This window comes from Mya arenaria, chromosome 5 (genome assembly GCF_026914265.1).
Source record: "Mya arenaria isolate MELC-2E11 chromosome 5, ASM2691426v1".
Taxonomy (NCBI): Eukaryota; Metazoa; Mollusca; class Bivalvia; order Myida; family Myidae; genus Mya; species Mya arenaria.
The window spans coordinates 65196963-65213998 of record NC_069126.1 but is presented as its reverse complement, the minus strand read 5'-3'; the positions used below and the strand labels follow the sequence as shown (position 1 = coordinate 65213998).

General features: G+C 29.0%; 1 protein-coding gene across 1 annotated transcript; it reads left to right on the top strand.

Annotated features, from left to right (window-relative positions):
* Window positions 1–763: 763 nt before the first annotated feature.
* Window positions 764–16995, top strand: LOC128235886 (uncharacterized). The gene is made up of 4 exons (XM_052950672.1): window positions 764–854; window positions 10512–10844; window positions 16034–16318; window positions 16859–16995. Exons 1-4 carry the CDS (start codon window positions 797–799, stop codon window positions 16993–16995), a joined length of 813 nt encoding a protein of 270 aa, XP_052806632.1. The 5' UTR covers window positions 764–796.
* Window positions 16996–17036: the final 41 nt, after the last annotated feature.

Genomic DNA, 17036 nt, shown 5'->3' with positions numbered 1-17036 from the left:
TTTCATACATGACACAGGCAATATTATAATAGATAAGTAAACATTTGCGGCATTCACATCACGAAAATAGTAAGAAAAGTCACGTTTAAGAAACAATCAGTAAAACGTGATATTTAACACATTGCAATGTACAATGGTTATGTAATAAACTTAAAATAAATAGTCCATTGCACAATGGGTGTATTCTACCCAGATAAATACACTTCAAACAAAACCCTGACGAAAAATTGACTGTTTACATGATCAATAGCTAATGATAGCTTAACAATCAATTGCATGTACGCAGGTTTTAATTTCATGTTTAATTTCACGTTTTGAATTATTATCTTAGGTGAACTATTCACGAATAACATTATTTAGAGTTTATGATTTAAATTCAAATATATTGTCTTGTTTAAAATGTGAATTCGTTAAAATTTGGTAAATAAAATCGTTTTATTTTGTTTCTTCCATGTAACGGATTTCGTTCAACGACCCATAATTGGATCATTTCAATTAATGTAAGTAACTACAACTCATTAATTTATCTATATCATCATGTAAAAATGACATCATCCCTGGCATGTTAAGAAATCAAGTGTTATCATGTAAGTTTCATATCAATTCAGACATTGATTGGTATTTCTGAAAATGTAACAAACGCTTGATAGCAATGCTCCTTCTTTCAATTACAATAATTTGCTTACTACTTTAAAGGCACGTGCTACCTTATCTTATGTTACTCATTGTTTCGTAAGTCTAAATAGAAACAGGAAGCCTTTTACTGCCGGTTTGTATACTACTGGAAAACAGAAAAATGGGCGAAAAAGCTGGATTTATGTTTATAAGCTTTCTACAACTTATTCTATACTGTGGTAGGAAAACTCATTTACTTAATGAATAATTAAAGATGTATATTGTGTACACAACATCGATTTTAATGTTTGTTTTTGAAATTCCGAAATGATACTCCTGCAGAAAAAAATCCATTTCACCGAATGTTCAAAGGCTTACAATCATGCATGTATTTTACTGCCACAGATGTCAGTAAGTTTTAACAAATCGTTTGGAATATATTTTTTTCAGATCGAAGGGGAAATCGTTCACGGGTCATGCGTTATTATGTGACGTCCATTGCTTGATGATTAATTATTATATACAATAGCCTTGCATATCATCTTATAAAAAATTGTTCTCAAAACGTAAATATATATCATATTGTACTTTTTTTCTTAAAGTTACGTACAAAATGCACTTGAAATATAGAAACAAAAAAGCTTTAATACGAAGAACGTCACTGCATTTCATTGTTGTTTATATATGGTAAAACAATCATGAAAAAACGCTGAAAGTGTTCTTGAATGTATCATGTAATTAACCTTAAATGAATGATATTTTTCCCAATATGTATTAATACTAAACGTTAAACCCGGCGAAGCTTTCTAAGGTTTTGTCAAATAGTTTCCTGTTGTTAATTATGATTGACACGTAGTCGTATTGTTACAATAATTATGGTTGATTATGTCACAAAACTGTATTCAATGGAGATGAATGAATGATATCTAACAAATGCAACGTAATGTCTAAAAAGCTAAATCTTTGAACAAAATAAAATAAACTTCCGTTTCATTTTAGGATAAAGTACGGTGACATAGAGGTGACAAACATGTTATTCTTTAAACTCGTGAAAACGACTAACGTATCTCGTTTAAACGTCTAAGTAATAATTTAAAACAATTTAGTAACTCCAAACGACTTCCTTATCTCAGTGAAACGACTAAATTTCGCGTTAAACCTACTTAGTATTTTTTTAAACGACTAAGCGTATAGCTCGCGCACTTGTAATTCAGTCAATGGAGACGAATCGTGTGGCTTCAAACCTCCAAGGAGTGTTTTGCTTAACTTAAACAATCAAAAATGCAAATATAAACACAGAACACAAACAAACATAGAGCACATATAAACGCAGTATACATACGAACACAGAACACATATAAACACAGTACATTAATATAAACAGCACACATATAAACACAGAAAACATACAAATACAGAACACTTATAAACACAGTAAACTTATATAAACAGCACACACATAAACACAACACACATGCCAAAACAGTACTCATATGAACACATTTCACATATAAACACAGTACAGATATGCACACATTGCACATATACACACAGTTAAGGTTTAAAAACAGCAAACATATAAACACAATACACATACAAAAATAAACACAGTAAACATATAAACACAATACACATACAAATTTAAACACAGTAAACATATAAACAATAAAACATATAAACAGAATACACATACAAATATAAACACAGTAAACATATAAAAACAGTACACATATTAACACAGTAAACATATAAATATAAACAAAGTACACATATTAACACAGTAAACATATGAACACAATACACGTACAAATATAAACACAGTAAACATATAAACACAGTAAACATGTAAACACAATATAAATACAAATATAAACACAGTACACATATTAACACAGTAAACATATAAATATAAACACAGTACACATATTAACACAGTAAACATATGAACACAATACACATACAAATATAAACACAGTAAACATATAAACACAGTAAACATATAAACACAATACACATACAAATATAAACATATAAACACAGTACACATATTAACACAGTAAACATATGAACACAATACACATACAAATATAAACACAGTAAACATATAAACACAGTAAACATATAAACACAATACACATACAAATATAAACACATTAAACATATTACACAATACACATACAAATATAAACACAGTAAACATATTACACAATACACATACAAATATAAACACAGTACACATATAAACACAGTACACATACAAATATAAATACAGTACACATATTAACACAGTAAACCTATGAACACAGTACACATACAAATATAAACACAGTAAACATATAAACACAATATACTTACAAATATAAACACAGTAAACATATAAACACAATACACATACACATATAAACACAATAAACATATAAACACAATACACATACAAATATAAACACAGTAAACATATAAAAACAATACAAACACAAATATAAACACAGGAAACATATGAACACAGTACACATATTAACAAAGTAAAGATATAAACACAATACACATACAAATATAAACACAGTAAACATATAAACACAGTACACATACAAATATAAACACAGTAAACATATTAACACAGTAAACATATTAACACTGTAAACATATAAATATAATCACAGTACACATATTAACACAGTAAACATATGAACACAATACACAAACAAATATAAACACAGTATACATATAAACACAGTAAACATGTAAACACAATACACATACAAATATAAACACAGTACATATATTAACACAGTAAACATATAAATTTATACACAGTACACATATTAACACAGTAAACATATGAACACAATACACATACAAATATAAACACAGTAAACATATAAACACAATACATATACAAATGTAAACACAGTAAACATATAAACACAATAAACATATAAACACAGTACACATACAAATATAAACACAGTAAACATATAAACACAATAAACATATAAACACAATAAGCATATAAACACAGTAAACATATAAACACAATACATATGCAAATATAAACACAGGAAACATATGAACACAGTGCACATACAAATATATAAATACAATACAAACACAAATATAAACACAGGAAACATATGAAAACAATACACATACAAATATAACCACAGGAAACATATAAACACAATAAAAACACAAAAATAAACACAGGAAACATTTAAACACAATACCCATACAAATATAAACACAGTTAACATATAAACACAATACACATACAGATATAAACACAGTTAACATATAAACACAATAAACATATAAACACAATACACATACAAATATAAACACAGTAAGCATATAAACATAATACAAACACAAATATAAACACAGGAAACATATGAACACAGTACACATATTAACACAGTAAACATATAAACACAGTACACATACAAATATAAACACAGTAAACATATAAACACAGTAAACATGTTAACACAATACACATACAAATATAAACAAAGTAAACATATAAACACAACACACATACAAATATAAACAAAGTACACATATTAACACAGTAAACATATTAATATAAACACAGTACACATATTAACACAGTAAACATATAAACACAATACACATACAAATATAGACACAGTAAACATATAAACACAGTAAATATATTAACACAATACACATACAAATATAAACACAGTAAACATATAAACACAGTACACATACCAATATAAACACAGTACACATATTAACACAGTAAACATATAAAAACAATACACATACAAATATAAACACAGTAAACATATAAACACAATACACTTACAAATATAAACACAATAAACATATAAACACAATACACATACAAATATAAACACAGTAAACATATACACACAATACAAACACAAATATAAACACAGGAAACATATGAACACAGTACACATATTAACACAGTAAACATATAAACACAATACAGATACAAATATAAACACAGTAAACATATAAACACAGTACACATACAAATATAAACACAGTACACATATTAACACATTAAACCTATGAACACAATACACATACAAATATAAACACAGTAAACATATAAACAGAATACACTTACAAATATAAAAACAGTAAACATATAAACACAATGCACATACAAATATAAACACAATAAACATATAAACACAATACACATACACATATAAAAACAGTAAACATATAAACACAATACAAACACAAATATAAACACAGGAAACATATGAACACAGTACACATATTAACACAGTAAACATATAAACACAATACACATACAAATATAAACACAGTCAACATAAAAACACAGTACACATACAAATATACACCCAGTAAACATATTAACACAGTAAACATATTAACACAGTAAACATATTAATATAATCACAGTACACATATTAACAAAGTAAACATATGAACACAATACACATACAAATATAAACACAGTAAACATATAAACGCAGTAAACATGGTAACACAATACACATACAAATATAAACTCAGTACACATATTAACACAGTAAACATATAAATGTAAACACATTACACATATTAACACAGTAAACATATGAACACAATACACATACAAATATAAACACAGTAAACATATAAACACAATAAACATATAAACACAGTACACATACAAATATAAACACAGTAAATATATAAACACAATAAACATATAAACACAATAAACATGTAAACACAGTAAACATATAAACACAATACACATACAAATATAAACACAGGAAACATATGAACACTGTACACATACAAATATTAACACAGGAAATATATAAACACAATAAAAACACAAATATAAACACTGGAAACATATGAAAACAATACACATACAAATATAAACACAGGAAACATATAAACACAATAGAAACACAAAAATAAACACAGGAAACATTTAAACACAATACACATACAAATATAAACACAGTAAACATATAAACACAATAAACATACAGATATAAACACAGTAAACATATAAACACAATAAACATATAAACACAATACACATAGAAATATTAATACAGTAAGCATATAAACACAATACAAACACAAATATAAACACAGTACACATATTAACACAGTAAACATATAAACACAATACAGATACAAATATAAACACAGTAAACATATAAACACAGTACACATACAAATATAAACACAGTACACATATTAACACATTAAACCTATGAACACAATACACATACAAATATAAACACAGTAAACATATAAACAGAATACACTTACAAATATAAAAACAGTAAACATATAAACACAATGCACATACAAATATAAACACAATAAACAAATAAACACAATACACATACACATATAAACACAGTAAACATATAAACACAATACAAACACAAATATAAACACAGGAAACATATGAACACAGTACACATATTAACACAGTAAACATATAAACACAATACACATACAAATATAAACACAGTCAACATAAAAACACAGTACACATACAAATATACACCCAGTAAACATATTAACACAGTAAACATATTAACACAGTAAACATATTAATATAATCACAGTACACATATTAACACAGTAAACATATGAACACAATACACATACAAATATAAACACAGTAAACATATAAACGCAGTAAACATGTAAACACAATACACATACAAATATAAACTCAGTACACATATTAACACAGTAAACATATAAATGTAAACACATTACACATATTAACACAGTAAACATATGAACACAATACACATACAAATATAAACACAGTAAACATATAAACACAATAAACATATAAACACAGTACACATACAAATATAAACACAGTAAATATATAAACACAATAAACATATAAACACAATAAACATGTAAACACAGTAAACATATAAACACAATACACATACAAATATAAACACAGGAAACATATGAACACTGTACACATACAAATATTAACACAGGAAATATATAAACACAATAAAAACACAAATATAAACACTGGAAACATATGAAAACAATACACATACAAATATAAACACAGGAAACATATAAACACAATAGAAACACAAAAATAAACACAGGAAACATTTAAACACAATACACATACAAATATAAACACAGTAAACATATAAACACAATAAACATACAGATATAAACACAGTAAACATATAAACACAATAAACATATAAACACAATACACATAGAAATATTAATACAGTAAGCATATAAACACAATACAAACACAAATATAAACACAGTAAACATATAAACACAGTACACATACAAATATAAACACAGTACACATATTAACACATTAAACCTATGAACACAATACACATACAAATATAAATACAGTAAACATATAAAACAATACACTTAAAAATATAAAAACAGTAAACATATAAACACAATGCACATACAAATATAAACACAATAAACATATAAACACAATACACATACAATTATAAACACAGTAAACATATAAACACAATACAAACACAAATATAAACACAGAAAACATATGAACACAGTACACATATTAACACAGTAAACATATAAACACAATACACATACAAATATAAACACAGTCAACATAAAAACACAGTACACATACAAATATAAACACTGTAAACATATTAACACAGTAAACATATTAACACAGTAAACATATTAATATAATCACAGTACACATATTAACACAGTAAACATATGAACACAATACACATACAAATATAAACACAGTAAACGTATAAACGCAGTAAACATGTAAACACAATACACATACAAATATAAACACAGTACACATATTAACACAGTAAACATATAAATATAAACACATTACACATATTAACACAGTAAACATATGAACACAATAGACATACAAATATAAACACAGTAAACATATAAACACAATACACATACAAATATAAACACAGTAAACATATAAACAAAATACACATACAAATATAAACACAGTACACATATTAACACAATAAACATATAAACACAATACACATACAAATATAAACACAGGAAACATATTAACACAATACAAACATATATATAAACACTGGAAACATATAAAAACAATACACATACAAATATAAACACAGGAAACATATAAACACAATACAAACACAAAAATAAACACAGGAAACATTTAAACATAATACACATACAAATATAAACACAGTAAACATATAAACACAATACACATACAAAAATAAACACAGTAAACATATAAACATAATACACATACAGATATAAACACAGTAAACATATAAACACAATAAACATATAAACACAATACACATACAAATATAAACACAGTAAACATATAAACACAGTACACATACAAATATAAACACAGTAAACATATAAGCATAATACACATACAGATATAAACACAGTAAACATATAAACACAATAAACATATAAACACAATACACATACAAATATAAACACAGTAAACATATTAACACAATACACATACAAATATAAACACAGTAAACATATAAACACAGTACACATACCAATATAAACGCAGTACACATATTAACACAGTAAACATATAAAAACAATACACATACAAATATAAACACAGTAAACATATAAACACAGTAAGCAAATAAACACAATACACTTACAAATATAAAAACAGTAAACATATAAACACAATACACATACAAATATAAACACAATAAACATATAAACACAATACACATACAAATATAAACACAGTAAACATATACACACAATACAAACACAAATATAAACACAGGAAACATATGAACACAGTACACATATTAACACAGTAATCATATAAACACAATACAGATACAAATATAAACACAGTAAATATATAAACACAATACACATACAGATATAAACACAGTACTCATATTAACACATTAAACCTATGAACACAATACACATACAAATATTAACACAGTAAACATATAAACACAATACAAACACAAGTATAAACACAGGAAACATATGAACACAGTACACATATTAACATAGTAAACATATAAACAAAGTACACATACAAAAATAAACACAGTAAACATATAAACTCAGTAAACATATAAACACAATACACATACAAATATAAACAAAGTACACAAATTAACACAGTAAACATATTAATATAAACACTGTATACATATTAACACAGTAAACATATACACTTACAAATATAAAAACAGTAAACATATAAACACAATACACATACAAATATAAACACAGTAAACATATAAACACAATACACATACAAATATAAACACAGTAAACATATAAACACAGTACACAAACAAATATAAACACAGTAAACACAATACAAACACAAATATAAACACAGGAAACATATGAACACAGTACACATATGAACACTGTAAACATATAAACACAATACACGTACAAATATAAACACAGTGAACATATAAAAACAATACACATACAAATATGAACACAGTAAACATATAAACACAGTACACATACAAGTATAAACACAATAATCATATAAACACAGTATACATACAAATATAAACACAGTAAACATATAAACACAATACACATACAGATATAAACACAGTAAACATATAAACACAGTAAACATATAAACACAATACACATACAAATATAAACACAGTAAACATATAAACACAAGACAAACACAAATATAAATACAGGAAACATATGAACACAGTACACATATTAACACAGTAAACATATAAACACAATACACATACAAATATAAACACAGTAAACATATAAACACAATACACATAAAAATATAAACACAGTAAACATATAAACACTATACAAACACAAATATAAACACAGGAAACACATGAACACAGTACACATATTAACACAGTAAACATATAAACACAATACACATACAAATATAAACACAGTAAACATATAAACACAGTACACATACAAATATAAACACAGTAAACATATAAACACAATACACATACAAATATAAACACAGTAAACATATTAACACAATACAAACACATATATAATTACAGAAAACATATAAACGCAATACACATACAAATATAAACACAGTAAACATATAAACACAGTTAACATATAAACACAGTACACATACATATATAAACACAATAAACATATAAACACAATACTCATACAAATATAAACACAGTAAACATATAAACGCAATACAAACACATATATAAACACAGTAAACATATTAACACAGTTCACGTATTAACACAAATATGGTTAATTCCGGCGGTTTTTGGGCTCGAACTCACACCTTGTAAAATACCACTCACCATACCATTATATTACTCATGAGATAAATAAATACTTATGAATGCTATTAATTTGTTTTCTAGTCCATACTTTGATGTTTTTCTCGATTAAAAGCAATTCTTTGACCATTCAGATCTCGTTTTTGGTTTATACTAAGCATAAACAATATTACTTTGACAATTCTGGATATAAATCGACTTATATTTAAAACAAACCTGTATCACCATTGGTCTTTTACTAGTTACAACCTGAAAAGTTAAGTATGTATTTTGAATTGAAGTTTCTGAAATACGGAAAGTGTATGACGCGGGTTTTCACCCAATATTGCGACCAACATATATTTATCATTTATCTGTGGTAACCTTGACGTTTAATATCGGAAAGACATCCAAACAAACAAAATTATATACAAAACGTTTTTTTTCTTTAACATTTAAACCAAGAATTTTACTCTCATAGGACATGTCCGTATATTGCATCAACTCAAATTGATTTTATATCCCGTGTTATGATTGGAAGTTGACGTTTACATCTGATGTTTATTGGTTTGAAAATTTCAGAAAGCACCGATGTAGTCTTATCAACTGACCGTACCTTTGTGACGGAAAATTACACGATGACATTCACATGTTCGACAATGAATAATGACAGTGTTATAAACATCGATTTAATTCAAAACGAGGCAATCATTTCGAAGATGGGCTACCAAGACAGTGCATGCAAGATCATAGTTTTTAGCAATACCATGACCAACTGCTCCTGTGTGAACCTCAACACGTACACGTGCACCACAGACCCTATGACAAGGTTAAACAACACTGATTTGTGGACATGCAATGCTACTGTGGAAGGTTTGGTGTTCCAAAGCAATATCGTATCTATCGATGTTAGAGGTGAACATTTTAGTTCTTAAATTAAAAGAAATACATTTAATTCATGTTACCTGCATTGAAATCGAACTAAGATCTAGGTGCGTTATTAATAATGTTTGTCAGATCAATTGGTCACGTGACCAATTTTGTGGACTTCATTTCGAAATAATTTTCGATATTGGTAGTATAAATTTATTCTTAATAGTTATTCTGACCTAAATATTGACCAGAAGGTGCTGTGTAACTTGTGTTGCTTTTTCTTCTTCTATTTATATTGAGTTGAGGCTAGCGGCCTAAATTAGACGGCATATTGATAAGCACCATGGCTACCTACGTTGATTGTGGCGTAAATAAGATGGCATAGTGATTAACACCATGTCTACCTACGTAGATTGTGGCGTAAATAAGATGGCATAGTGATTAACACCATGTATACCTACGTAGATTGTGGCGTAAATAAGATAGCATAGTGATTAACACCATGTATACCTACGTAGATTGTGGCGTAAATAAGATGGCATAGTGATTAACACCATGTATACCTACGTAGATTGTGGCGTAAATAAGATGGCATAGTAATTAACACCATGTCTACTCACGTAGATTGTTGTGTAATTATTAGCCAATTTTCGTTTTCTTCGAATCCTAGACATAACACGTGTTATTTAGCGAGCATTTAAGTTAAGTCGAGTAAAAGTAAATCTTCTAAATTCTACAATTGCCGTTTTATTTCAATCCTGTTTAGAAGTGTCAGTTGGTTGATGCTTGACTTTGACACTGGGTTACGTTTAAACATTAAAAATGACCTAGTTGTAGGTTTCAAATCGATTCATGGAACTTAAGTCGCGTGGAATTAATAGAGTTGGACATGGGGTTTTTCATGTATATGCGCTGTGTTTTTAAAGTACCTCCCTATAGATAAGTGCCGTATATTTCGAACGGCTATGTGGCTTAACTGCAGCGCTTATCAGGTCTGCCGAATCTACCTGTTTTTCTCTACTTAACACATATCATCATAACAGTCATAGTATCTCTCTTTCTCAAAATCACTGCGCTTCGGCCCCACTGCAGATGTAAACGAACCATTTATGATCGTGACTGATTCTGTGACGTCAGCAGCAAACAAAATAATTACAAACATGGCTGCCGATACAATGTATAATCTTTACCTTCTTCGTATATTTTCAATTTTGATCTACAGAAAATAGAGCAGGCGTTTATGCTACCTTTTACTGCTGACACTAGTTAAACAAGTAGGCATTGGTGTAAAAAAAGACTGACTGAATTAATTATACTCTATGAAACTAGTGCATTCGTCAGAATTGATCAACGTAAAAGGAAATGAAACAATAGCGTATTGTAGTGCACCCAGCAACGTCCAGAAGAAAGAGCTTAGTTCAACACTAAGTCTGTTCGCGTCCTCTGGCTCTCCTTCCACCAAAGTTCACGTTACCCCACCAACCGCCACTGTCGTTTCCACAGAGACGTTTCATCCTCATTGAATGTTTTTTTTCCAAAGAAATGACAATGCAATTGCTGATTTGTCCAACACCGTATTCCAACATGATTCATATACAAACTGATTCTTCGAAATAACGCTTAACAAGTTAAATGAATGGAATTTCTCTCCAATTTTAAAACTCGTGACTTAACAAACGCTAGTATTGGGTATTATCGCGAGATATAATGAGAATTTTGTAGGTGGCGATATTTTTGTTGTTTTCTTGTTATTGTTAATTTTTCATAACACAAGTTGTATTTTCCTAGTTGTAATACAGTTATAATACGTATTTATAATAAACTTGACCTTGAAAATATAGAAAATAAACATATAAATAAGTAACAATTTTATCTGTGCACTCATTGTCGTATAAAATTAGGTTACGATAGCTGTTCTAATTTACCCACCATTGAGAACAAAGAAAGAAAAAAGAAAAAAAATGCTCTTGAATAATTAATTTATTTAAGCAGAAATGTAGATTTAAATAAATGTAAATATAAGTATTAAAATTCGACATGTTGCATTTTATTGGGGTATGGTATGCAATGGGGCTGTTCAAAATGTACTCCATTTTGTACTGCGCCATTACATACCATACAATTCATTGCAATCCTTTAATGGTAAGTTTTTCCTTTAAGTAACATTTGAGCTTCAAACAATAAACTCTGACACAAATTTCGCAACAGCATTTCTAACGTCATTCCTTACCCTAATGCTAACATTTTCCAGAGTTCATAAAGACATGGATGTTAAACACGATTCAACCATAGAATATAAATGATTATAAATGTATAAATTGTTTCGCGCTCAGGCTAGTTTAATAATGCTATTAATAAGGTGAGTTCATATTGGCCTAGTTATTTGTCCCAGGTAAGCTGTATAGGCCTGAGCCCGAAGCCTAAAATGTCGTACAATACGTAAGAGTTAATTCATAGAAAAAGTATTTTATTTATTTACTATTACATATGGTGAGACAATTTGGTTAAAACATTCCAATAACTTAATGTAAAGGATTGTAAAATGCTTCGCGCTGGCTAAAATTATACTGTTGTTAATTAGGTGATATCATATTAGCCATGTTATTTGTCCGATGCTAACTGTACTGGCCTGAGCCTGAAGGCCGAACGCCAATATTGCTGACCGAGGACAAATAACTTTGCCAATATGAAATCAACTAATGAATAAGTAATTTATAAATTAACTATTACGTATGGTGCGTCATTTTGGTAAAAAACGTTCTTATAACTTAACTGAAATTGATATTGAAGCTTATTTATTCTTGTTTCATTTATGGTTTCTGCTTTTCTAGACTGGACTTTTTCTGATTTTGACATGCATCATTTATAGTGACATTGCACAGACTTATGAATAAAGCACCGGACAGTCTAGGAAAGCATATGTTTTCGTGAAAATTTCGTAAATCGTTTGCCAAAAGATAAACATTTTCATCGTCCATTTTGTTCATAAAATCGAGGAATATGATATATACATTACACTGTTACATCAAACCGGACAAAGTGGTTAAAGTATTTAATAGGCTAGTAATTCCAAAAATGTTTAAACGAGGCACAAACTTTTCAAAACTGTCGGAAAAACCGAAAACAAAATGGATGCCTTTAGATAATTTCAAGTATATTACTCATATAAGGGTGTTTTTTGACAGCCAAAGAAAATAGTCCATTTCTCAAATCGTATAGCGAGTTTTGGCATATGTTGTCGTCAATTATCTAGTAGTAGTACTATGATTTTCCCCGTATCGCATCAAATGCGTAAAAGTGTGTAAAAGTTTATTATAAAAACGTAATTACTACGGTTTAACAGCAGGCAATCAAAATCTTATTATAAATCATACTGTAAGAATCAACACAAATAACTTTTTAACGGATTTTGTCTATTTTTACATCTCGTACTTCATAAATATCTTTATTTTAAACTAACATCCTCCTATTTATCTGACTCTTTACGCATGCTAGCTCAATAAGCAATCGAAGAACATCCAATATGATACACCGGACTTAATTTCCAGTGTCAAATGTTGTGCCAGCACGACAGGCGTGTTTGAATGTCCATTGTCGTAATAGCACGATATTCGTTTTTGAATGTTCAATGTCAAATGTCAGTGAGTGTATACCATGTGATAAATTGCGTCATAAATGCTACGTCAAAAGGCAATATTTTGATTTGAAAAAAGACTTAAAATAAAGATAATTTCACTATTTCTTTACCATTTTAAATTAAAAATAGCACAGTCTACGATGCTAACTGAGCCCTGCCTTCGGTATTTACCGGAGTTCGATTGAGAGTTTAGTTTCTTTAAACTCTTCGACAAACCTTTTTCGAATACGGCCGTCTGACGGAGCACTGTTAAAACATTATTTTGGAAACAGGTTTGTCGAAGTGTTTGATGAAACTGATGACTTAATTAAATTTCCATAATAAAACAAATGCGGGGCTCTTTAAGCGGCATAGACTGCCTGTTGTTTAGTTTAAAATGGAGTTGTAAAAGAAAAATTATCTATGATTTAAGTGTTCATTTTAAGCAAAATATTGCCTTCCGACGTAGCATAAATAACGTACTTTATCACGTGGTATACAAACATTTAATGTCCTGCCAGCATATTGTTGTAAATACAATACCCTTTGCACAACATACACAAAATTTATATTATTAAAAAAAGTGAAATAGCCAACCTATAATGTTGAACATGAAAAACATTATTTTTAACATCTTATTGTCCATGTCACTTGAGAGTATCATTAACAGAAGCAATACATTTACATTCCTTATAGAATTATACAAAATGTTAAATGCAACATTCTGTTAAATATCTTTACTTCAAAGCAAAACATGAAATACAGACCATTAGTAACTTTTGTGGTAAAAAAAGCTGTTTTACGTCAAGAAAATGAAAAACAGTTAGTTCAAAATAACCTCCAAAACAGGTACCTTTGAGCGATGTCATTGACAAAGTTTTACATTAAGCTCGATAAGGGCCGCAACAGAACTCGACAGTGGCATTTTTGTTTTGACGCCATTTTTTTAGTGTTCCGGCGATTGGAAAGTATTTTTACTGGATTACTGGGATTGTTTACACACAATACCTTGCGGGTTAACGAGTATTTACCGATATATTCCTACTTAAACATTTATTTGTTTTGGCAACTAATTTAAACCGGAAAATGCTAAAATGTTCTGGATAAAATGTACAGCATCTCCAGCATCAGAAAAGCACTATTTGAAAACTTCTGTTTCATTGCATACGGAATCATGTCCATAAAAGTCGTTTTTTCTGAATAAAAGAGAAAGATATAACTCAAGTAGGAATGAGTTAAACGTTTTAGACTTAATTTGGTGTTTTTAAAGCAAACAAATAATTAAAACAACTGATGTAAATACTATCTAGTAAACATGTTTTTGTGCAAAAGTTTGCATCGTTGACCCACTTTCGGTTAGAGACCAGGTCGCTCAGCTTCCATTGTTATGATGCGGGCCCTTATGACATCTTATGTTAAACAAAACAAATCGTCATTAAAGGAACGTGAATTTACTGAATAATGCACCCTTTCTACCGACAGCGTCCTAGGTTTTAACACACCAGGATATCAGACCAAAACACACACATTTTATGCAATAGTATCTGTTTTTGCTTGTTTCATATATACTTTGTTAGTCAAGATATCACAAGTTCATGCATAATTTGTTTCACAGTTCCAATCGTATCGGTAATCATCAGTCCAGACTCGGACAAGTACATGACATTAAACGAAGAGGACGAACTGTTGCTCACTTGTGAGGCATCTTATGGAATGCCTGCTGCAAACATAACGTGGTTCATGAACAATAAAACAACGGATTTCAACGGAAGTTTCATTATTTCAAATTCGTCAATAATAAACGTTACGGAAAATGAGGATGGAACAAAAAAAACACAAAGTACTCTGACATACAGTGTTGGGAGAAAAGATCACGGCATGGAAGTGTATTGCAATGCAAGTAATGAAGATGATCGCGTAATATCCAGCAAAACGATTCGTTTAAATGTCAATTGTAAGTTTATTAATATACTTCAACAGCTTATATAATATTACTGCGTTGCGACTTTAGTTTCCTACGTCAAGATTTTTAAAAGTTATAAAAGTATGCCTTCATATCGTAAAAAGAGCTATTTTAATCATTTTTGTTTAAACTCTTTGTCTTTGCGTCTTGTTTGTCCTTGATTTTTGTGCCTTTAACAGGATCGTGTGTGATGTATTTTATAGTTGAACACTATTATTATTTAAATTATCTGGTGCATACAAGAGTATTTTTGAGCGTGTTTGCTTTACCAATATCTTAGCCCTACGTTTAACATTTAGACTTAGCCGAAAAACAGGTCTATATAAATGGAAACAAAAGTTATGACGCTTTCTACATGATTCGGAATTCTGGCACAAAACAAACGCTACAATGCGAAGTTCATGGAGGCAATCCCCTCACAAACCTGTCGTGGTCCTGTTACAATGGCACCCAGACTAACATGAATACTCCATCCAGTGCAATCAGCAATGTGTCTTGGTTTGCTGGTGAATGGAATGAATCGACGTGTACCTGCAACGCCTCTCACGCCCTTGGATGGAATCAGTCGCAAGCAGTGTCCGTTCACGTCCTATGTAAGTAATCTGATAGATTGAATACATGTTTTGATGTTATTGAAAAAAATTGTTCTACATTA